General features: G+C 40.9%; 1 protein-coding gene across 3 annotated transcripts in view; it reads left to right on the top strand.

The window, feature by feature from the left end:
- Nucleotides 1-8,244: 8,244 nt before the first annotated feature.
- Nucleotides 8,245-25,519, top strand: part of SHROOM2 (shroom family member 2) — a gene marked incomplete at both ends in the record, with an annotated part of 131,128 nt that continues 113,853 nt past the window's right edge. For all 3 annotated transcript variants that reach the window (XM_080613349.1, XM_080613347.1, XM_080613348.1), the window contains one exon: nucleotides 8,245-8,457. In XM_080613349.1, the coding sequence (XP_080469475.1) occupies nucleotides 8,245-8,457 (213 nt within the window). The remainder of the gene's footprint in view (nucleotides 8,458-25,519) is intronic.

The following is a 25,519-nucleotide window of genomic DNA, read 5'->3' as shown; positions in this document are numbered from 1 at the left end:
ATGAGAATGAATGTGTCTCCTTTGCATAAAAACAATAATGTTTGAGTTCTTTTGTTTTCTTCAAGAATGAAAACATAAGTACGTACAATGAGTGTTCCTTTGAACAGCTCAGTCATTCTGTATATTTGATGCAATTGTGTTACACGTATTTTACAGATTTTTTATACACCTTCTGTGGGGAATTGTTACCCTACCCGACTTTTGTGAAGAAACGTACATAAATTAGTTATTGAAACTGCGCCTATTAAGCATTTAAATTAGGAAATGAGGTTTATATGGATGAAGTACAAAATGACTGAGTAGAAAAATACATCTGTAAACTAGAGAAAATAGTTTTTGCTTAGGGATTGGAAGAACAAAATCCCGAATTCTCTATGCCAATGCTAAGAATATTACAGTCTTTGAAGCCACATTAAGATAGATTTTGTGGCCACATTTCTGGACAAATTCCACCATTAATCATTAATTCACAGAACAAAAAGATATCTCCCTTTCAGCATACATGTAATAAAGAGACCTTGTCCCACACCTACACAGACTACATGAGACACAGTTTGCATAGGAACTAAAAATTGGATCTTAATGTTTGTAAGCATGTAGAGGGTATCCTACAACATGTTGAATGTCTATCCTGTCCACACTATTTTCCAAAAGTATCATAGGCCCCGCTAATTCTGCACTCTCTTTTAAAGGTTAGATTAGCTGGTTCCCTCAGGAGAAATTAGGTGGGATACTCTTATATCCTTGTTATGATTGTTAGACCGTGGGATCTTGCTAGATTATATCTCCCACCACCCAGAAATATATTTTCAAAGCCCATTAGCAGTAGAAAATCATCTCATAAAACCTCTATTCCCAAGCCAGTGTATGTAACCAAATCAAAATATATTACAGCACTAATTCCACATCTCTTACAATGCAAGAACTCTCCAAGGCTCTTAATTAAATTGCTAAAAATGTCAGTGTATCATGGTCAGTTAGATGGTCTTGTTTGAACACTGTAACCAAGTACTGAAGGGAATTCTGACAAAGTGTGCAGTCCCAGTCCAGCTCACAGAGACCAGCCAGTGCTCTCCTTTGAAGTCCCATGAGCATCACTTTCCATTAGTTTCTTTCCATTCCAGTAGCCACACAGCTAGGAGTCAACCCTGCAGCACCATTGGCAGGAGGGTTGGAACTAGATGATCTTAAGGTCCTTTCCAACCCTAACTATTCTATGATTCTATGACTGTGTGAAGGAAATCTGCAACTGTCTGCTCCACGAATTGCTGTCTGGTAGTTTATGAAATGAGCAGAAAGCCCAAAAGCATGGCTTAGCTGGCTTAGGTAATCAAGAGGAAAGGCAGTAATAGCAGCAGAAACATTATAGTGCAGAAAGCACTTAAGATCCACTCTTTTGATTCTTCTGTTCTTCAGGACTGAAGATCATGACTTGACAAAGGTGAACTTCACAGTCCAGGGTGGACAAAGTAATGAGACTAACCCCTAAATATCCCAAGTAGTTTATTGGATATACCTTCAGGTGAACAATACAACTACACTATACATTTATATTATAGCTTGGCTAGTTCAGCCACTCCCATTAGCCTCCTTCCTGGGAACATGACTTCAAGATATTGGTTGGTCCTAAAACAGCCTCAGAAAATGCAATGTTCCAAAAGAAATCTTCTCTGTACCCTTAATACTCCATAATTCAGACTTTGAAAAGAAATTAAACTTTGGGTTTGTAATAGGACCTACGTTATCACATAAGATGAGCAATACTCCCTCCTTCCCCCACCCCAGGCATCTGTTTCATCAGGATGTTACTCACTATGCCCCACTTACATGAGTACGCTTTACACAAAATTCAGGCTAACAAAGCTGTACCACTGACAATGTTATCCTTTTTAAGTCCAACAGAAGCCAGGAAAAGCTAATCTGGCACTTTTTCTCATTGTAAGACAGTTGGATTCCCTCAAACATCCCATAAATTGCTAACTGTTCTGCCTGGGTCTCTTGAGAGGAGACCGCATCTATACCTTCAGTATAGCATAGCAGTCTACAGAGAGATGACACAGAAAGAACTTCTGCCTTCTGGACTTCTGGGCATGCTCAAACCAGCCATAAGGAGCATGACCAGCAGGTCGAAGGAGGTGATCCTGCCCCTCTACTCTGCTCTCGTGAGACCTCACTTGGAGTATTGTGTGCAGTTCTGGTGTCCTCAACATAAAAAGGACATGGAACTGTTGGAACACGTCCAGAGGAGGGCCACGAGGATGATCAGGGGACTGAAGCACCTCCTGTATGAAGATAGGCTGAGAAAGTTTGGGCTGTTGAGCCTGGAGAAGAGAAGGCTGCGTGGAGACCTCATAGCAGCCTTCCAGTATCTGAAGGGGGCCTATAAGGATGCTGGAGAGGGACTCTTCACTAGGGACTGTAGTGATAGGACAACGGGTAATGGGTTCAAACTTAAACAAGAGAAGTTTAGCTTGGATATAAGGAAGAAATTCTTTACTGTAAGGGTAGTGAGTCACTGGAATGGGTTGCCCAGGGAAGTTGTGAATGCTCCATCCCTGGTGGTGTTCAAGGCCAGGTTGGATGAGGCCTTGGGTGACATGGTTTAGTGTGAGGTGTCCCTGCCCATGGCAGGCAGGTTGGAACTAGATGATCTTAAGGTCCTTTCCAACCCTAACTATTCTACGATTCTATGATTCTATATCAGCCCTAAAATCATCAAATTCATGTAGTATCACAGATCTGGCACTGCTGGACCATAGCCTCTTGTGTATACCTGATACTTTAGGGCAAACTGCCTTAGCACTGCAAAAAACTGCCAACCAACATTTACTTCATGCTGTACACATGCATAGATGGACTCTCACAAGATGTCACATTCTGTGACCTCCACTTGGATGCAGTTCATGTTCTGTGTAACCAAGTACAGAATTTAGACGTAACATGCAGTGCTATCAGTTTAAATGCATTAAAGACTTCTTGTAAGCCTCCAAGGCTATGTCACTCATGTAATTAAAATGGGCCAGTACCTGTTTTTTGACACATAAGGGCAAGTGGCACAGCACAGTTTGTATACTGAATGTTACCACATAGCGTGTGTTACCAAAGAAGATGGACAATGAGAAACGCTTTCTAATGTACCATGACCAGAAATGCAGCAGCAATAATAAATATTACAAGTGATGCTTCACTGAAATGACAGAAATTCATGAAGCAAAAAAAATCCCAGGTTAATGAAGTTGTCACACAGATACATATGACCAAATACAGCTATATAGTGTGTGTATAAATATATATGTATGCATACACAGCGGAATTCTCTTTCCCAAATAAAAAAGGGTAGTTTCATCCATACTGTCTCATACTAACAGTCACTGTACCATGCTATTTCCCAAACTGTGTCCAGGCATTGCTTAGTTAGCCTGCTAACAATGAAACAGTACGGGATGTTACGTATCAGTGCTTCAGCCTGTGTGCTCTCACTCTGCTTTTTCGTTTATTTGAAAAGTGATAATCTGAGATGCTGTAATATGATTTGACAAAGGGCCCTAATGCAGGAACCGGAAAAGGAACAGGTATACAGATACCAGAGGGACTATGATCCAAGGCATGACTTTACTTGTGCCTGAATTTGACTATCAGCTGAAAACCCCATCCCTAGGGAAAGTTGGTTACCTATTCACCTCCTCAGTGTTGCCTTCTGACTCTACAACCACATGAGGAGTCGCTATTACCCTTTTCTTTGACTTTCAATCTTGTCATCATGCAAAATCATGAAATTTATAAATCCTGAAGTAGGCTATGGATTACAGGAATCTGTGCTGGACACATCTCCTTCTTCTCTGGCTACAGGTCTAATAGGTCTCAAACCCAAGAATATTGTCAGCAAATCTTGATCTTTTTTTTCCTGGCTGCTCATAGATGCTGTTTGTTCTGCAGTGCATGCTCTCACCCTCAAAGAATTGCTCTGAGGTATAAAGCATATATGTAATACAATATATAAACATATATTTATATTTAATATTTATTATAATAAGATATAAAATATAACATATATTTACTTCAATAAATATATTTTTATATAAATATATAAAGCAATATGTAATGTTGTGAGGACAAATAAGAACTGAACAAAGTTTGAATCAAAAATTCCATGTGGTTAGAAACACCACAGTATAATATGAAATATGAATATTATGAATATGAATATATTAATATAATATGAAATGCTATTCTTTCACAAATATCAGCTTTAGAAAAGTTTTAGATAGTGAACACACAAGGTTGGGATTGAGGGGTTTTTGGTCCTAAAGAACTGAAGAATTCAACACACATTTATCTGAAAGGTCAAGAACTTCTGAGGGTTTTTCAGCACTAATTATTTGTTGATGAAGCCTTATTTGCAATGCAGGAGAAACAAGACACACTTGGGAAAGGTTTTATAAGTGCTTGAATCATACAGGAGACATCCTGCTGGAGTTTTTCAACATTGTATTTTTCATTCTAGGAAAATGGATAATTTGTTGAAATCAAAGTGTTTTGCAGAAGAGCATGATTATGCTGAATCCATCAGTAGAAACATGGCGGGTTTCCAAAGGAAACCCTCCTAATTCCCAGCTATGCCAGGATGTCTGTCTCCTGGGCTGCTACCCAACCTGTTTCTCCAGGTTCTCAGGACTTTCAGACTCCACAATAAACTGTCAGCAGCTTGCCAAACCTTGAGTTACTTGATCAAAAAATCCATCCACTAAGGAACTTCCTATCACTATTTCAATAGTTTTGGTCTTTGTGATGGTTATTTTCAAAGACACTAGAGTTTCAAAGAGGGAGGAGCAGGAAGGCATTGTACAGGTGGAAAGCCATGATGTAATAGCTACTGCTAAAATGTGGTGGGATGAATTGCATGACTGGAGGGCTGCATTTGATGGCTAATACTATTTAGCAGGGATAGGCAACAAAGGAGAAGGTTGCCCTTTCTATAAAAAATATGTAAATAATAGACTGATGGCACGGAGCTGTCTTAGAAAAGCAGCAATGAACAGGTTAAGAGCTTATGGGTAAAAATTAGTGACCAAACCAACAAAGGAAACCTTGGGGTTGGTGTTTACTACATGCTCCCCGATCAAAAGTAGCCTGCTTATGAAGCAGTTACCTCAATTACAGGAAGCATCATGCCCCCAGGCTCTGATCCTGCCAGGAAACTTCACCCTGGCATGCCCTACAGATTTCAACAGTAATATTACAGATTGCTGTGCCAGTGGAATTGAGGTGTGTAAAGAGCTCTCTGGGAATAAGATATGCAACTCCATAACTCCTATCCTGTAACCCATTTTTCCTCTGAGTTCTGCCAGTATTCTCACTGGATTCATAGTATTCGCACAGAATTTCAGAAAATAGTTTTTTGAATAGCTTTTTGAATCTTTTCATCTTCACTGTGTAGAGAACACACTGTACATACATTTTTATCTATCAACATGTCTTCCACCTCTGGTGACTACCATAGTATTTCTTCAGCAACTATGGCAGCTGATTACATATAAGAAGCTGCATTGGTACAATTATCAAATAGCTAGGTTATTTTGGCCAGCGCCACTGAGGATACATACGAGTCTGCTTTGCATCTTTGCTGGAGGCTGCAATCCCTGTAACTGAGCTGATAGAGCAGAACATGTACCATGGATCAGCTGCTCCATTTTATAGCCCAGCATCTTAGCTCAAATTGTCAATGAGCTATGCATGCCCCAGGGCATGAATTTTTAATTTCAAATGGCTAAGGCATAGGCACTTTGTCTTTCCACCAAACTGTGATGTTTGGTGGTTAGCTCCAGGAAAGGAGTGGTAACAAACACAGTCTTTACTCTGTGACTATGAGTCAGAAGCCTTTACTTTCAAATTTCTCAGCTGCTGGAGGGGCAAAAAATCCTGCTGGGACTCAGGGTCCAGTACAATGAATGCTGTCAAGACTGAGGGTAAAACATTCTGTTCTAGAGTCATCCTGCAGGTATCCTGCACAATTCAATGCAGGGTATCTTAAGGAAAAGATGTGTCTAGCCACAAAGGTGAAACAGGCTGTGCGTTAACAACCAACCATGCCTATACTGTTCAAAGAAAATCCTGCTATAGAGGCATTTATTCAGAGTTTTGGTAATCTCAGTGACTAAGTAGGGAACAGCTATGTGACCTGTGCAACAGAAAGAATAAAGGCTGAGTCAATCCTGTAGAACAAAATTTCACTTAAAATTGTTAATGAAGCTTCAAGTACCAAGGTAGGGAAGCAGGTGAAGTTCTGTAGAAGGAGCCTGGTTTACTGCAGAAAGCTTATGTTGCTACAGAGCAGGGACTTTCAAACTGGGTTTGTAGGAGCTATGCCTTCATAAAGTCCAACAGTTCCTTTTGCATGGCAGGAGGAGGTATTTGGGCAACTTTTCTGTATCATTGAAAAGTATCTTTGATAATGTTAATGGCACATGTTATTACAGAAAGGTACCCCTCTTTCACCACATTGGTCATATCTGTGTCATTCTCAGTCCTTCATGTGAAAAAGTCTGTTAATTCCTTCTTCAGGGTGCATTTATGGCACTCTGATGTATCTTACATTCCTACCTTCCATTGCTAACTTCTGTATACTCAAGACAACATTTGACAAGTGTGAGAAGATGTAAGGGGTTTTGTCATTGAGGCTTTTGCTAGACAAGTACAGTCACTACTGGTTTTCTTATCACAGAAATTAAAAGCAGTATTTTAAAATACATTGACTAACTCCTTTGTTCTTTATCTGAAAACTTATGAAGACTGGCAGAAGCTGCAGAAATTCAAGTAATAAAATTATCACAATATTTTAAGAAGAGCACGAGTACAAGTCTCCAGCTGGGTTCTGAACAAGCTTCAAATCCCACAGAGAAGGAGAATATAAAAATTGTGAAGACAAATTTGTCCAATCTGACAAAAGAAAATTCCTGTCTTGCTTTGGCTTGTCAAACTTAAATGTATGAGGAACTTTATACAGCGGTCTGTTAGTTTTCCATTGGTAACATTAAAGGAGGAAAAGCAACAGAAAGGTGTCATTCAAAATACAGAAATATTTCTGAATTGTTAGCCACCCTAGGACAGCAGCGAAGGCGGGCGCAGCGCTCCCGAGGCCGGGCCCTCATTCCGCCTCACCCCGCCTAGCCCTCGGCTGCCGCTAGAGGGTCTCGGAGGGACAGCGAGGAAGGCTGGCTGGGCACGGCCCCTCCCGCCCCACAGGTGGTGGAGACAGCACGGGGCGGGGGCAGCGGCCGGGAGGAAGTGCCTCCCTCGGCTCCCGCCGCGGCTGCCCCCTGACCTGCCCTCTCTCCATGCTGCCCGGCTTCCTCCCGCCCGGCGTCCCCAACACTTTTAACCCTCCCCCTGCCGGCAGCGCTCTCCGAGCACCGCAGAGAGGCAGGATGGGCCGTCCCTCCGCTCTCCACTCCCCGGCCGGCGCGGAGCGGCCCCCTGCCGCCTGGCACCGCGAGGGCGGGACGTCCCTGGCCGGGGGCAGGCCGCAGCCGCTGGCTGCCCTTTCCCCCCCAGCCCCCACCCCCAGTCCCCTTAGGACTGGAGCGGTGTGGCTGCCCTCCACCTGCTCCCCGCTTTTGTTTGGGGACGGGGCGTGAAGGAGAAGCGCGGCCGCCCCTTGCGTGTGGCGGGGCCGGGCGGCACGGCCCCGGCGTGACTCGGGGCTTGCGGACCCTCTTGCCGCCGCCTTTGTCTGGCGGCTGGCCCGGTGCTGATCTCCTCTGCCCGTTCTCCAACTCCTCACCCGGGGTATCGCTCCGCCGGGCTGCCCGCTTTTGGGGAGGAGCCAACGGCTCCCCCACTGGGGAAGCCTGCGGTGGAAGGCGGATTTTGCCCTCTTTTCGGGACTAGAGGGAGGGAGAGAAGGAGAGAGCCGAGGGCTCCTCGCCTCACTGCGCTCCGCCCAGTGTCCCGCGTTGCTCAGCGGCGTTTGCTCCACCGCCAAGTTGCCACAAGTTGGAGCTGCCCCCCCCGCCACTGCCGCCGCCGGGTTCTGGCCTCGGCGTGAGACAATACCGCGGGCTGCGGAGAAGGAGGAGGAGAGGGGCGGGAGCGGCCCTCTGACTGCCGATGGGGCTGGGCTGGACGGTGCGACGGGGCGGGTAGGTGTCTCTGCGGGCTACCGCCGGCCGGCGCTCACCGGGAAGCGGCCGGCAGAGGCGGGCGAGCCCCGGGCACGACGGGCGCCGCTGGCGGCGCGGATGTTCCATGGAGGACGTGGGGCTGAGGAGTGGACGGGAGCGGCTGGCTGGCGGCGACCCGCAGCTCGGCGCCGTGCTGGTGGAACCGGTGCTGGTGATGGTGGAGCAGCGGGCAGCGGAGGGCTACAAGCTGGTGGAGGTCCAGCTGACCGGCGGGGCTCCCTGGGGCTTCACCCTGAAGGGCGGCCGGGAGCACGGGGAGCCCCTCATCATCACCAAGGTGAGAGGCGCCGGGGGGGGCGGGGCGGTGGGTCCAGCCGGCTCCATTTTGGCGGTGACAGCCCAGCGGTGGCAGTGGGCCCGGCTCGGCCACGCTGCCTGCTCGCAACCCCGGGCGCAGCGCGGGGAGAGGGGCGGCTGCCGCGGTGCCGCCGGCCCCCGCGCAGGTGCCGCCGGGCCGGCTCCCTCACGGCGGCGCTCCAAGGGTCCAAGGCGGCCGTTAGCGCCGGGGGAGACGGGACCTGAGGGTGCTACCGCACTCGCCTCCCGGCCCGGGGCGCATCCGAGCAGGTCTGAGGCCAACAGGTTGTTGGGCACAGTCAGCCTCCCGCCCCGACCTGTTGCCTCTGGTCGCTCTTGTTCCCCGCTAAGAACCTAGTGCAGGCATTGTGGGCGCTGTAGGGGATCCCACTGTTGTTAGCGCAGCCCGTAACCTGGTGCAGGGCCCTTCACTCCCCACAGTGCTCCTGGCGCACCAGGGTATGGAGGTTAGAAGTCCCGGGTCCGAGGCCGAGTTTTGTCCGCTGCCGCTGCACTTGCAAATTCACAATAATTAGGATAACCTTTTGTATCTCCCTCCTCCTTTGAACAAAAGGTGTTGTGGATAGTGGCCGAATCCATGCTCCGAAGACGGGGGAGGAGGAGGCTCGTGGGTACACAGGCACTTTTTTGTTGCCTTGTATTTTTTTCTCGTTGCCTGTTTTTTATGTCCTTGCATACTCACAGCTTTAATCTCAGTGTATCCGGCACGAGTTAAAGACATACATCACGTTTTCTAGAAAATGTTTTTCATCTGGGTGTGTTTTGACTTAAGAACCAGTAATTGTTGGGTTTTGCTGTTAAGACAGCTTTCTTGTTGCACAGTGAAAACACTTTAAAATAGATTCATATGTAGTTGGGGAAAGAAAAATCTACATTGGCAAAGCACATTTTGCTCAAGATCTGTAGGAAAGATATATGCTTTTGTCTACATGTCCTGTGGATTCTGCCTGTTCCCATTTTAGAAGTGCACAGAGTGTCAGAGATCAACAAGTCCTGTTTAATCCATGGCAGAAATTCTTCAAATCTTACTTTTTAGTTGTCTCATTGTGAGTTGTCTGGTTGGTTCCCTTCTCCCACCCTTGAAACACCTGCATTATGGACTTACCACGTTAGGACTTTTGAAACCATCTTCTTTCTAGATCTCTTGCCTGCTTTTCAAGAAACAGTGGTCACTGTCAGATGATATATGTACTGAAAAATGACTACCTGCCTGTTGGCTTCTTGCCAGTACCCTGAATTACATAGTATCAAACCTGGGAGCATTTGAGGAAAGGAGAAAGGAGCTACATACTATGCACATACTAGCTATTAAGTGCCAGATAAAATAATTCCACCTTTCTGGAAATGGCAAAGAAGTGTTACATCTAAAGACTGATCAGCGATACTTATTCAGAATGTTACCTAGGTATTAAGTAACAAGCTGAAGTATTATTTAAGGACTGTAGTTATAGGACAAAGGATAACTGGTTAAAACTTAAACAAAGGAAGTTTAGACTGGATATAAGGAGGAAGTTCTTTACTGAAACAGTGGTGAGGCACTGGAATGGGTTGCCCAGGAAAGTTGTGAATGCTCCATCCCTGGCGGTGTTCAAGGCCAGGTTGGAGAGAGCCTTGGGTGACATGGTTTAGTGGGAGGTGTCCCTGCCTATGGCAGGGAGGTTGGAACTAGATGATCTTAAGGTCCTTTCCAACCCTAACTATTCTATGATTCTGTGGTTTGTGGCATGAGGATGTGGCTGTGGTACGTGGAGAGAAGTGTCTGGGGATGGGAACCTTGTAAATTAGGTTCGTTGCAAAGGAATAGTTAAGTGGAACCATACATAGCCTTGATACCTCCTAAAACTGTGCTGCTGTGCGGAAAAGAAACCCAGATACATTGGTGCTGACAACCTGGATCCTTGGGTCTAAATTTTGGAGTGTATTTTCATTTGCTGCTGTTGGATGCAAGTGTACAGAAGTAGTTTTGAAACCAGGGACTGCAGCTCATGTCTCCAGGGCCACAATTCTTCAGCTGCAAAACCTTCCTTTTGATTTGACCCACTCACGTTGGTGTTGGGTTTTGTGTTCTTCTGTACCACTTATAGCAGTGGAAAGCTACTGGGATGAATAATTTAATACTGGGGGTTAAAACAGCCCCTCCTTGCAGTGGAAGATGCAAAGTTTGTCTCCTCTTGGCTGAACTTGAGTTACCCCCTTCCTGCTTGCATGTGGGGGATTGCCAGGCTGCCATGGATGAGAAGATGCTGCTTCACCTGCACTTCTGTCTCTGTGGTGTGTGCCATCCCTTCTCAAGTAGACTGGTGGCTGGTCAGTGGGGGGATCCAGGAAGACCCGCTGCCCAAATACTTCAGGATACACAAAACCAGTTTTCCCAAAGGTATCCAAACTGTGCTTAAGTGTGAGCTGGATATGGAGCTCTGTCTCACTGTGGTCCAGGGAGGCTCTAGAGCAATGAGGGTGGATGACACCAACTGCTGCTTTTTAAGGAGAGGAATGTGACAAGGTGTGAATGGAGTCTCAGCTAGCAGCTGCTTACGGGGGTTTCCTAGAATTCTGCCTGTCTCCTGTCTCAAAAGCAAGATCAACCTTTGAAGAAAGTTACACCTTTATATAAATGCTGGGAAGTCTCTGGTGTAAATATATCCTGCTTTCCTTAGCATATGTAGCACAACTATTATAACTGTCAGAAAAGTAGCACCAGAAAATACCATAATTTTAAAAACAGTGAGCAAGTGTATATTCATTTTGCAGCACTTTCTGTGTATCATACCTCCTGGGTGGTGTTAGTTTCCCTGGTTGTGTGGCTATTTCACTTGCTGACAGGAAGGGAATATTTTTATTATCAATATCATAGTGAGGGTCTAGGGCAAGAAGAGCTGCAAACACTATCTGGGAATTTATTAGCTGGCTATCTAGTTAATTAAAACAGAGTATTCTTTGATCTACCAAACTACTAGTAATAAGGGAGGGGAAAGCAATGCTAAAGAGGAGAAAAATGTGTCCAGCGTTTGCAGGGGGATGAGCGTGTGCTCAGCCACTGGAATTCTGTCGCTGTGCGTTGCAGAGGGATTGGACTAGATAACCTTTAAAGGTCCCTTCCAACCCAAACTATTCTATGGTTAATGTCAGTAGGGGAAGCGCTTTGCCCTGGAGGAGAGGTCAGCCACAGTCTTGCTGCTGGTGCCTGGTAATGGGCCCTGCCCGTGCTGAGTGGGAAGTCTTCTCTGATTCATGATAGCATTTTGTTTTATGATAGAAATGTAGTATTATTCTATGTATACAATAATATTTCTCTTTGGAGAAACAGTCCTGAATCAAGTAAGCAGAATATTGAGTTCACCTGCCAGGTGCAACGCTTCTGGTTTGGGTTTGGGGTGTTTTTGAGTATTTTTTTGGAGGTTTTTTCCTTATCCTTTTTGTTGTTGCTGCAGTAGGTACAGAGAAAAACGGTGTGTGATGCAGCTTTAAATGTAGCTGGTCTTCTAAAACTTTCCCCACCCATGTGCATGTGGTGTTGCTAATATTTAAGGAAAAAAGTATTTTGGCGTTGTTGTTGCTTGCTATGATTTTTATAATGTCCCTTTTAAAAAAATGCTTTACATTTTTTCTGATCTCTGCATGTGTATATGATAACATTCAAAAAAAATTGCCTACAGGCAGCTTGTTCTTGCCTAATTTGACATCTTGAAAGGACTCTCTTTTTATAGCAACATGTGTATTTCAACAGAAGGTGAAATGACAACTTCAAGAACTTTAATGAGAAGTCACACAAGCCTCAGTTGTTGTGTTGGGTTTGTTTGTTTTTTTTTTTTACCTCTTCTTAAAGAAACTCTCAAGAGGGGAGATCTCACTGGAAATAATGAAAATGAAAAGTCGAGGTGCTTAAGTGTGAATCTTGTGAAAATCTCCCATAGCTGCATTATCTTGATTACTTTTATTTTAAAATGACTCTTATCTGAAATGCCCAACTTGTAGTGTCAGTCACAGCATTGGTTGGGGGGTGGTGGCTGGAAAGTCATTTCAAGTCCTGTATTAACAATATCCTTCAGACTATGAAGTTGTTCTTCAGCCAACATTATCCTTATTACAATAAATATTAAAACACTATAGTCTATGCATTGCAAGAAAGGTTGATGTATCATTTAAATAAATTCCTCTTTAGTATCAGCTTTACAGTCATACCTCCTCAAGCTATGATCTCATTTCAGGCTAATCAAGGCTGGGCTTGGCTGGTATTTCAGCAAGATTTCCAAGTGAAACCGGGACTGTTGCAAGAAGTTTTGTTGTTGATTTAGTAGATAGAGTTCTTGTCTCCTGAATCAGTCCTGAATTCATGCCCCAGGTGAAGGTGCTGTCTTTCAAGAAGCAGCAGTATCAGACAGACTGCAAAGATTTGTTTATTTCTCTTTATTCCATTGTGCTTTCCTAATGTGCTTCTGTCTATGGTTAGGTGGGAATTGTAACTTGTATCGCATAATAGTTTTTGAAATTGTATAATGGAATGCTTTTGTAGTACTTATCTGCAGGACTTCCTCATGGTTTTTTATCAATTTATTACTTCAGTAGTAGGTGAAGTGATGATTGTTTTAAGTAATTCTTTATCCTTTAGAGCCTTAAACATATAAGTAAAAGCAATTATTCAGATTGCTATGCTGCAACAATATTTAGAGGGAAAGGAAGAAGCTTTAATGGTGCTGTATATGAATGAATCAAAAAAAGACATTTTCAAACATAAACACCAGTCGCCTCCCTCAAGTTAGGTGTTTGAGGTGAGCTGCAATGCTTGTAGACATTAACAATTCTTAAACTTGGCAAATTACTGACCACTTCAACATAAATGCAGTCATTTTAAAGCTATATTGGATGTTGTTACATGTGATCTACAAACTGTGTAGGGAGTTGAAATGAAAGGATGAATTAGAAGACTTGTGACTTGAGAAGTTTCAAGTCAGTTGAGTTACATGCTTAGGAGTCAACAGTGTGAGGGTATGATTTGAGAAATTGGGGTGCGTGCACTTGCAGTCCTGAAACTGCAGTTTTCTTCGTGCATTTCACACTGCATTTCAGGACAAAAATCCTCCAGAGGAGTTAGAATGCTGTGTTTAAAGCCAGAACTGGGAAACTTCCTCACAACAGCCTAACTTCTGACTTTGGGAAATACTGTCTGCTTCCTATTTGCTTGGTTTTCTCTCCTCTGCATTTCCCCCTTCCACCTATTAAGGCAAAAACCGTCAAATCTTCGTGATTTTTTAGTTTAAAACAAAACACAAACAAAAACAGTCGTGTGCAGTCTGGCAGAGGAATTGATGTGTGTTGTGGGAATAGTTACTACAGTAGGAGTTAGACCGTGAGATTGCATGTTTGAATGGTTATTAATTTAGTCTATATAAAGGAAAATTTAAACTTCTCATTGTTAGTGTCTGTTGCTACTTTTCAGTATGAATTTTGAATGCTACCACAGGCATTAGCATAGAAGACCAGCAAGAGACCTCTAATTATTGCTTGCTGTTGCCAGAAGATTGCCAGTAACACCATTTATTATCTAGTTATCCCTCATGCTTACGTTGTTGAGGGTTTTTTCGTTTTGTTTGGTTGTTTCTTTTTTTTTTTTTTAAGAGGAAAAAACTGTGTGGGCTTGTGTGGTGTTTGTGCATATGCTACATATGCTTTACTCAACAGTCTGTACATTAGATTGTATATATTTTTTTCCTGCCAAACTTTATTCATTGTGTGTTCTCCCATTTAATGAATATTTAAAGTACGGGAGTGTGGAAAGAGCAGGATAAATGGGAAATGAAACCTGGGCATGAATAGATCAGAGAAAACAACTGTGTGGTAGTAACTAAGCCAATATTACATGACATGTCAGCTTTTTCTCCTTGAGGAAAGCCATTTGTCTTCCTATGCACTTGTAACCTATACAGAGAATACCTAATATGTGTCTAGTTTTGTGGGTCACTTTATTAGAGAAGTTTAAAATGAGTCCCAGCCATTAAGCAGAATTTTTTTACTTGCTGTACATTTAAGAGATATAGTGCGTGAACCATTTCCCTGAGAGGTAAAGTGAAAATTGACAGTCTTATGTTGAGATTTCACCTGTTTCATCTGTGCAGGTTTGCTTTCTGTTGTCTTTGTTTTGAGCCTATTTGGTATGATGTTAATTGAAGTTTGGTTTGGTTTTTGGTTTTGGTTTTTTGTTGGTTTTTTTTTTTAATATACATATATATGTATAAAGAAAAATACTAAAGTATCTCTGTAAAACTTAATGAATGTCCTTCTGGGTTTTGGGTTTTGTGGGTTTGGGTTTTTTTTTGTGGTAGCGTGTTCTTTTTCTTTGTATTTTTGCTTATCTTTAAGATGATAAACAAATTTGGAAGCTTTCTAATTCCACATAAAACAGTGTTTTCAGTTTCTTAAAGGTGCTATTCCCATCCTCTCCCCCACCAAGAATATTATTGCCACTCTGGTGGTGAATTTTAAAGAGTTCAAATTTTTTGCCTACTTGTAACTTCACAGATACAGTGTTATACAAGCAAGATGGAATGTAAGGTTTATGGAATGGATAACTGAATGCTTTTTTGTTTAAGTGCATTCGTTCAGTGATAGGAAACATCTACAAAATCTTGACTGTAACCTGGTTTGGATGCACTTGTAGAATGTGTTTGCATCCTTCATACAAACTTTGCCAAGCAGCAGAGTTTTGGTGGTGTTCACACAGACTTACGCTAGGTGTTAATAGATGTTTTTGGAAAGTGATTTGGAGTGTTTTAATTAGACATGACTTGAGTACTCTGAATTGCTTTCTGAAGGTGTCTACCATTTGCCATCAACTCTGTGAGCAGCTGAGGAAACCCATGGTTCCTCAACACCTACTTAGGTGCCTGTGTAGGTATCTGTAGTAAGACGAAGTATACTTGATCAAGATTGTCTGCTTATTTGCAGCATGTTTGGCTATACCTAAAACTGTTGGAAATTTTTTCTGTTTGTGCTTTGTTTCTCAACATCACAAGAACGTCACTTTTCAATTTGATTATTTGAGCTACTTGAGGGAGAATCATAAGCTACCAAGGAGGACAGTGTGAAGTTAGGGAACTTCCTTCTCCCTGTGAATTAATACGGTATTACTATTCAGTCTGTGATTAATTCATGGCATTCTTGGCAAGCGCAGGTCAGGTCATGAAGATATGAGAATGGCTTCTGCAATGTAACAAGTTATTGGGGCATCTTTTTAGTGGCCTTTGTATGTACCTGAGGGCCATTGTGGAGTTCTGAACTTCCCAAGACAGAGCTAACTGTTTGGTAAATGTTGGAAATGCAGCAAATTGCTGCTTTGAGAAACTAAATAGTTTTGTCAGGTACACAATTCTTGGGTTGGCTCCTAAAGTAGAAACAGATGGAGTAAAGTGTGTGATGATAGAAAAGAGGTGGTTATTTCAGAGTTCTGAACCCTGATGAAACCGTAAAATGAACTGAAAGCTTTAAACTATTCAGGCAAAGACAGAGTAGCATTGGCACTGAGGAGAAGGCTTCACTTCCTATGTTCTTATACTTCTCTTGCCTAACCCCATATATAAAGAGAGCTTCTCCCTCTGCTGCCAGCCTTGCTGTCACCCCCTTTAAATCTTTCTGAATTTCCACATTACTAGATTCTCTGGAATATTTGAATTCTTCTACTTATTTATTCACATTCTTCAACTCTGATAAATAAATTAGGAAATATGTTGTCATGTTTTTCAAATACTGAGTTTGTAAAGAATTGTAGTTACTAAGGAGGTTTCTGAAGGATGTGGAGTGGCTTGATGACCGAGGGTGGTACAAAGAACAAAGAATACTTCCAGTGACTGAAAGTTGGAAATAGGGAATATATTGGACCTCTGCTGCAGTGCTTGAGAGGCTGTATCCCTTTGGATAGTAATAGTGCAATTTCGTCTGTTCTTGTGGTCTTTCTTCTAGCTGAATGACCTTTTAGAAGGAAGATGAACCATGGTTGAGACCCCTCTTGTTGAGACCCCTCTTGTTGAGACCCCTCTTGTTGAGACCCCTCTTGTTGAGACCCCTCTTGTTGAGACCCCTCTTGCATCATGTTGGATGCTTTCTTTGCTCCAGGTTCTTCGCTGCTCTGTCAGTCATGGTTCTGAGATCTAGACCATATCTGTACTAACAGTAGTATAGTTCTTTGCTGTTTGCTTGTTGTCTACAACAGGGCATTTAATGTTCTGTTAATAACAGTTATTTCTAAACAGTTTGAAAGAGAGTGTAATAATGCTCTTGCTGATGTGTGAAGTTTGGTGGTGGTGTAGCATAACCTGATGTAACTAATTCAGAGCTTTTTTAAATGGAAAAGCATGAACTGCGTTCTCAGTTGGGCTTTTTCTCTTAAATGAAGAAAGACCCAAGTGTTAGTGAAACTGACTTGAAACAGAATCTAGAACCTTTTAAAATGGCCAGACACTTTAATTTTAGAATAACAAGTTCTTCATCCTCAGTATTTTTATTATATTCTTTCTGAATACTTGTCATCAGGTCTGTATAGCTGAAGTAGGAAGAGATCTGGGAACCATGACAGTACAATAAATTTGTTCAAAAGTACAGGTACCTACACTGTACTTGGAATTGCAGCTTTCAGTACTGTTCCTCTTCAGTAAAATAGATGATTGTTCTCAAAATCCCTCTACAAAGGTATAAAATCAGATTATTTTGGATTTTTTCTGTCTCTCGAGATTAAAACGCACTTTGTTGTACACTTGCTTTGAAAGCTTCCAACATAAACTATGAAACAAAACAGTATCTCCCAGTTTCCCAAATACACATAAACTGTTCATCATTCTTTAGGAAATAAATCTGTGATTCTGTGATGAATACTACATAAAAATACTGTTGGGGGTAACAATACTTTATGTGGAAGCTATATTTTTTTAAGTATAATTCTATAATACTTTAGGATAGTATCATAGAAACATGATTTCATGGTAGAGGAACTGAAATGCTTCCTACACAGTATCGGTTACTCATCACTGTGTTAATTTTCTTAAACAAATTAGATGCAAAAATGAGTTTGTGGGTGGCTAGCTGGCCGATATCTGACATAATGAATTCTTCAACTCTTGGTGAGTATTTGATTCTGGATAATGATATCATTACAGTATTGTAAATTGCTTTCTTTCCTCTACAAATACATACATTGTTGATCCAGAAGAAAGGAGAACGTTAGATTTTCATTAGAGGCATTTGCAGTTGTTCTTTTTATGGAATAGCAAAGTGCCATTTCCCAGCCATTTAAATAAAAGAATTATGCTAACATACTGTGTTGACATAAGGTAGTGTTTTTTTTGTGTTTATATGTGGAAAGATTATAGCATGAAGCTTTATGGATCTGTTAAATATAACTAATGTTTAGAATTGTCAAGTCAAGATGTAAGAGAAATGTAAACTTTCAAAATCATAGAATAGTTTGGGTTGGAAAGGACCTTAAGATTACCTAGTTCTGACCCCTCTGCCATGGGCAGGGATACCTCACTCTAGACCATGTTGCTCAAGGCTCTGTCCAACCTGGCCTTGAAAAATCAGCTTTTATAAACAATCTGTAATCTATTTCTTACATGACTATTTTGGTGAAATGCCTTTATTTCTAAATATAAGGGCTTCTGTAAAATCAAAAAGCAGTGTCTTCTTCTGAAGCTGGAAGGTGTTATATAATACTGGATACTCTTAAATGCAGGTCTAATGCCATAATGTTTTTTCTAGTTTCCAAAAAATTGGTAGGGGAGAACTTTAAGGTAATTTTTTTTTTCTCCCTTTAAACTATATATTCTTAGTATGTGCAAGAACATTTGTATTTCCTATTCTTTTTCCTTTCCCCTGTTTTGTAAAAGGTAAACCTCAATAATTTGCTCCCCTGCTTATAAAACTTAAGCTACAGTGATCTGTTAGCAAAATAAACTTTTTTTCTGCAGTCTTTACCTTCTGGGAACTTAATGTTTTTCCTGACTGCTGGGGGAGATTGCTATCAAGAGCAGGGAGGAGGGCTGTGCATTTCCTAACACCTTGGAGACCTGAGGAGTTTCTGTGATTGCCCAATCTGATTTTAGGGAGGAGTGTAAGGCAAGTCTTCTGTTGCTTAAGTGAATTTCTTCTGGCTGATTAAGGGAATTGTCTTCTTCAAAAATATTGTAGCTGTGACCTGTTATGTCAGAAGTGGAGGTGGTTTAAAACATGAGAGGGGAGAGGCATGTGGCACTTCAGTGGTTTGGTTCCATGAAATCAGTTTTGAGTCAAAGTTTGCAAAGCTTCAACACAGAACCCTGTGAGAAGCAAGGAACTGGAAATGTTGGTGAATTGAAAATTAGGAGATTTATTAATTGCCCCTTTTGCCACAAGTCTCTTGTTACACTGAGTTGTGTGGCATCTTTGCCTCGGTATCTGCTGTTGAATAGGACTAAGAATATTTCCCGACTTCACAGATGCCTGTTTCTTATGAAACAGACCTGACATGGAAATGCTGAAACATTATAAACTTTATGGTCTTTCTAGTAAAACCCAAAAATATATGGAAACCCTATGAGTACAAATAGTTGTGTGATTCTCTAGGGAGCAAACTCTTTTTCACACAAGAACAAAGCATTGTTTTCCATTGTCTCCAGTGTTTGTCATCAGTGATGTACCAAAGTGTACATTAGTGTACAATTAGTGTGAACTTGTAATTTAATTAGAAAATTAACCCCCCTACCTACCCAAAATGTGCAGTTTCTCTCAGTACCTCAGGAAAGTAGAAGAGATGAATGGAGTGAGACAAGCTGTCAGCACCTGAGTAGGGATGCTGTCATAATGTGGGCTTTTTATATGAAAGGTCAAGCAGACGTTTGAATCTGTGGGATTTGGAACATTTGTTAGCAATAAAGCTTCATAAGGAAATATATTTTTGTAGCCAAAGCACACATTGGTGCTGACTAGTTGAATTTCATTCAGTTTCTGATGACTATGACATTATTGCAGCTCTTTCACAGATAGACACTGTCAGTGGCTTAAAGAATGTTGAATTTATGGTTCGTCATTGTCTAAGGTGATAACATAGAACACAAGTTTCAGCAGAATGAAGGCAGCACGTATATGTTTTCATATAATTGCAGACAGACTTAAAAATTCACTTTCATCTGCACATCCCCAGCACTAATGTAAGGCTACTGTTTGCTCCAAAGTATTATATCAATGATTGGTACATTCACCCCACGTTTCAACCTAAGGGTATTGCGCTAGCATAGACTCTCTATCCTTAATCTGGTGCTGCAGACACTGGTTTGTATTGATGTAGTTTATTTTGCTGAAAGCTGACTGGGGAAATGTTGCATGAGCAATTTAATTAGCTGATTAGAGGGAGTGGAAATGAGCAGCAGGGAGTGGCAACATCATGGTAATACAGTCACACGTCCCACAGTGACTTACAGGTTGTAGTTCGGCTGACTTTCAGTGAGAATTAATATGAAGTGTGGAAATCATCTCAGAAAATAGGAGATCAGCATTTACGACTTCTGAATTTTCATTACGGAACAGTTTGAATCCAGACCTGTACTGTTTCTTCATCTTGTGATTTCAAAAAAATGCATCCATCCCTCCTTTGAGGGCAAAATGGACATAACTTATTAAGATCAGAGTAAAAAGAAAACAGCTTTACTTGTTTTATTGTTTTGGTACCATATAAATACATATTTGAATATCTAGGAGAGCATGTTCACTAAATCAACACTTCAGTAAAGTCACGCCATCTCACAACTAGGTCTGCATCTGTTGTGGCTACCTCTTTTTCTAAAGGTCTGGAATTTTCTCGGATATTTGATTGATGCTGGCTGCAGTTTGTTATGGCCAGGTTTTCTTTTCTTTGAGTAGTCTTTGGGGAAGTTTCTGTGAAGACTTTTCTGTGCAGCTTGTTTTGATGTGAAATAAAAAATCAGTTGTATACCTTCTAATAACATACTGCTAGGGCTTATTACTCTTTTAAAATGGGTTTGAACTTTGGGCTGAAAAGTTTTCTTCTATATTTCTAACTTTTTTTTGTAACGATTCCACTTCTGATTAAACGACTTCTTGGTCACTGGAAAGCTGCATTTAGATCTAGACTGTTACAAAATGTCTAAAGGAAAATTCTTCATGGATGTGTTTGACTCTGTTAATAATAAGACTGGCTTCTACCTTCTAAAACACGGTTGGCAGTTCATGTCCTGAAAAGTAGCCCCCCAGTGAAACTTTAGGCAGTGGACAGTAACTCATTTGCAGTAAATCCATGAGAGGAAGGAGAAAGCATGCTATTTGGCCGTAAAGTTTGGCATGTTGTCATATATTGTTGTAAGGAGTGTGGTCTAGGGTTGTATATATAACTTTGAATTACAGAAGTCTTAAACCATTCTACAGTTATTTGCTCTGTAAATTTTATATTGTTTATTTTTGTGATAGGTTTCATGTTCGTTTGCTTTTACTTTTTTTTAGAGAAGACAAAGGAAATGTTGCATCTTGGACTATCAGGAGCAACAATAGGTGGTTGTTTCTTGTGGGGTTCAACACTAGGAGGTGATTGGGGTACCTTGCCCACCAGGTTTAGGTTTGCTACTGTCAGAGGTATGTTTGGATTTGAGAACTTGGTCTTCAGGTTCTGGATAAGAGTGTATTTTTGTTGCCTTTTCTTTCCAGTACTTGATCCCAGCCCGTTCTGAATTTCCTTTAACCTGATTCAGTTTTACTTCTTTCTTACCTACAAGTCTTTATCCCTTATCATTTTCCTCATCTGAGTGGTTCCAGATTCAATTTGACAGACAAAAATCTTTCTTTACCAGTTTCTCTTAGTCTACTGTTTCTGTCCCTAGCTCCAAATCTTGTTTTGCCCTTTTTTTGTCACTTGCAGTTTTGCTTATATGGCCTCCTTCCGTTTTCCTTGGCACCTCTCTGCTTAGCCCCAAGCCTACAAAATGTTTAGGATGGAGGATTTCCACACAGGACTTGTAGTTGATAGAGACTTCTAATAGCTGGACGCTTTCAAAGGTGTTTAACTCAAGCAATAGAAGGCATATATGTATGCAGGCAACCATATGCGCATCCTGAATGCTGTCAGATTACTCCTTTTACTGTCATTAGAGTGTTTCAAATTAAGTTACAGTTTTGCTTTTCAACATAAGTATTTATTTATTTTATTTCTTCATTTGTTTCTTGGAACTGGATGAACCATCTCAGTTTAAATTTAAGAAAATTGAAGGTTTGAGGCTGGCATGCACAGTCAAAAGTTTCTGCCGAACTAATTGAAGTATGGCAAATTCATCAACCGCTGGAAGAAAATCTATCTTATGATGGGGAAGCATCAGTCAACTTTGAGTAGTGAAGTGGCTGATACCACCTGTGATTAATTACCAAAATGGATCTTAGAGTAAGATGAGGACATAAGATGATTTTTGTCCAACCATGGCTTAGGCACTACTTTATTAGAAAGGTATAATATGGAAATGAGAGCAACGAAAAGATATCTGCACTTGTTTGTATTGAAACTTGTGATACAATGAAGAGGAAATTGGGAGCTTGTGGAAGAACAGTGATTTTTATGTCTTTTGTAGTTGTATTTGAAGGTAACCAGTCTGCTTTTTGAATTCAAAGCCAGCATAAACGTTACAGACTGTGACCTGAAAAAGTATCCTGTGAATAGCGGTGTGGAACAGAGCACATTGTTTTCTCTCTGCCTCTGTGACTCATGCAGCTAAGATGTCTCATCCAGCATTAGTTTTTGAAGAGTGTCTAGCAGGGTTAGTGGATATTTTGTGGTGGTTGATGATAGTTGCCCAGGTGATCACTGAATTGTAGTAAAGCATCAGAAGAATGTGTCTTCTTTCTGTGATATTCTGAGAGTTATTTCCCTTTCTGATTAGCTGTGAGTTGAGGCATAAGGAGAATGATGTAGTAGTTAATACATTCTAAAAAGCAGAACTAGATTTAATATACAGTGACACAAAAGGAATTTTCCATTCTTGATCACGTATTATTCAAAGCTTGCAATTTTGGGAGGAAAGCAGGAACACCTTATGACCTTCAGCACATTCCAGTCTTATTTTTGGTTGTTTTTCTGGTTGTTCGGGTTTTTTGGGGTGTTTTGGGGTGTTGTTTTTTTCGTTTTCTAAGACACCCCTCCCCCCCAAAAAAAAGGTGACAGTTTCAAATGCATTTTGTTCTTATCTGATTTACATTCACAGATCTATTTCCTTTGCTGACCAAAATGCTGGTGATGGATTCCAGTTTCTTCGAGAGTTTCAAGGTCTATAATTAAAGCTTATGAACTTAAAGATTTAATTTTAGTTACTGAATACTAGATCTCTATCTGAAAGGTCTCGAGTTAAAAACTCTGTAAGCTGTATCTCTGTGGAAGCACTTTTCATTGTAATGCAGTTAGTTGTGCACATGGGATGGGGACTCTCTTGGAAGGCAAGAAGAGTCTTAAGATTTTGGATAGGCAACCATGTGGAGTTTAAGATGCAGTGGCATTACAAAAAAGGGAGAGTGTGGGGTCTTGGGTGTTAAAGACGGGTGTAGTCATCGTGAATAGCTGGGGTTTTAATCTGGTGCACAACAATTTATGCAGGCTTCCAGTTTATTAAGAAGGTGTTGAAAATCCAGTAAAGTGCTGGGAAGTGACATACTTAAAAGGTGACAAAATGTATTTTACTTGAGGAAATTGAAGCACAGGCCAAAATTCAATAGGTATTTAGTTTTAACAAGCATGAAGACTTGCCATATTTGAACTAACAGTAATAATTTCTAACCTTAAGAGTAAAGTTCCAAGACATTGCTTAGTGTGTTCTATTGCTTTCTGGTGTTTTGGTTTTGTGTTTCTTTTTTTGAAAGATACCTGCTTAATGTAAAACAAGTTATTTGGCTCAGTATCAATGTACCTGGAGGAAAGCAGATCAGAAGTAAAGTTAGATTGTGAACTGATAGACCATTTTAGTATTTTGGCCATTCACAGGTATTTAGTTACCAAAGAAACAGAAACGGACATAGGGATTCCGAACCAAAAAGCTTTGAGTTACATGATGGCAGAGTAAATGCTAGCAAATTGTATAGTCTATAAAGCTGTTAATTAGTCTCAGAGGAACTGAACAGTGAAACTTTTGACTGATATCATTCAGATTAAGTACAGGAAGAAATGGAGTTTGTTTTGTATTGCATTGTGTTTGCAGGATACTCAAATGAAAATATGTGGCTTTGTTGGTAGTTAAACACAGCTTTGAATCCCTGTTTTTCCATGATCATAAGATTGTTTATATAAGATATGAGATCAGATGTTAACTCTGAAATAGTACAGTATTTTCCTTTATCAGTTAAACTCCAGATGACTTTTGAGAATAGAGTGGGTAGTGTTGGAATTTATTCAGTCAGTCCTTATATTTTATCCCTGATTTCTCCTTTTAAAGGACAACAATTTCTTCAGTAATTTTTTTTTTAAATCACTGAGATTACTTAGATGTAAGTTATTGTTAAATGATTCTACTTAATGTCATATCTCTAATGTTTCTATATCTTGTATTATTTCCTGCTCTTGTCAGTGATTCCTAACTTTATGTTTAGTGTCATGGTAGTGTTTGGAGGTAAAACGTTCCTTGTAGTTTTTTTCTCTGAGGGGTAGAAAATCATTAAATCTGCTCATTCTGTTTTCAGAGGGCCTATCCAGCACTGAAAGTAAGCCCCTTAAAATATTTAGGATTGAAAATCAAAATTGTGTTTCTTTCCTTAATTTGGGTTCCTTAGTTTTGTCATGTGGTTTTAATTCCTTCTCTTAGTTTGGAGCACTGTCCCTAATGATGTGTAAATACATCTGAATTATAGCCTGTTTTTAACAAAAACAAAAGATGATGTGCACTAGTTAGGAACATGGTGAAAGTTCTTTGGTACTAAGGCGTAGCAAATCTCACTTACTTTTTCTTTTAAGATACTCTCCACATAAATGAAGGCCTGTAGTTTTGTGGAATTCTGTTGATGCACATACACTTGTTCATACATGTCACGCATTTTATTTCTGCTTTTGAATTCAGATTATTTCCAAATCCTAAAAAATTAGTTATGCAATAAGGATGATAAATTCCTTTCAAAAAACAGGTAATAAGAAGATGCTGACTTGTTTGGTTGGTTTTTGGGGGCTTTTTTTGCTGGATGTTGAGCCAAACAAAATCTCCCTTTGTCTGTCTGAAAAATCAGGATTTTTCCTGTGCCATTGTTACAGATTTATCTGCTTGTGTTCCTTGGAAAAAAATTGAAATAGCATTGCATATGGAAAACAAAACAACAGTGTGTGTGTAAGGGTGAGCTTGTACAGGTTGAATTGCCACCAGCATTTTTTTCACCTGTAGAGCAGCTTCATCTCATTCCTTGGCACATGTTGGCAGACAGTTCAAGTAAGATACTGGAAGTGGTGACATGGCAGTAGAAAGAAGTATTCGAATCAGGCAATATCAATGCAGTAACATACTGGGTATTGCTTAAAGATAAGATGAGCAAATGCTGCTTAGAGGATTGTACAGAACCAACAGATCACCTTGGTTTTTTTTGAAATCTAGATCTGGTTCTTCTGGTGCGTGAGCACTTAATGACAAATATTGTCTGTCTTTTCTGCCTGCAGTATATATTCTGAGTGGAAAATACCTCTAGAGCCCACTACTTCTTAATAGTGATGGACGGAGTAGCCACTTTTGTAAGACTTGATGGCTATGATCACTTAAGCAAAATGGCCAGAAATGTGTGGAGGCAATCTGTGACATGATAACACTCATTAATCTGCAAGTGTTGATCCACCTTTGAGAGATGCGTTGAAGATGGTAATGGTGTGTCAGACTTGATTACAGATTTCAACCCTTGTGCAATGACTTACAGCATTTTGCAACTAGTGACTATATCTGCTAATGGTGGCTCCCTGTTTTCCCAAGAAATACCAAGTACACAGGTTAACCATACAGCATAAGGCATGAAGTTCTGAAAGATGGCGGTCTAGCTAGAAAATGTGT

Source organism: Psittacula echo (genome assembly GCF_963264785.1).
Source record: "Psittacula echo genome assembly, chromosome: 3".
Lineage (NCBI taxonomy): Eukaryota > Metazoa > Chordata > Aves > Psittaciformes > Psittacidae > Psittacula > Psittacula echo.
Note: the sequence above shows the minus strand (reverse complement) of the source record. Positions and strands in the feature narration are given on the sequence as shown.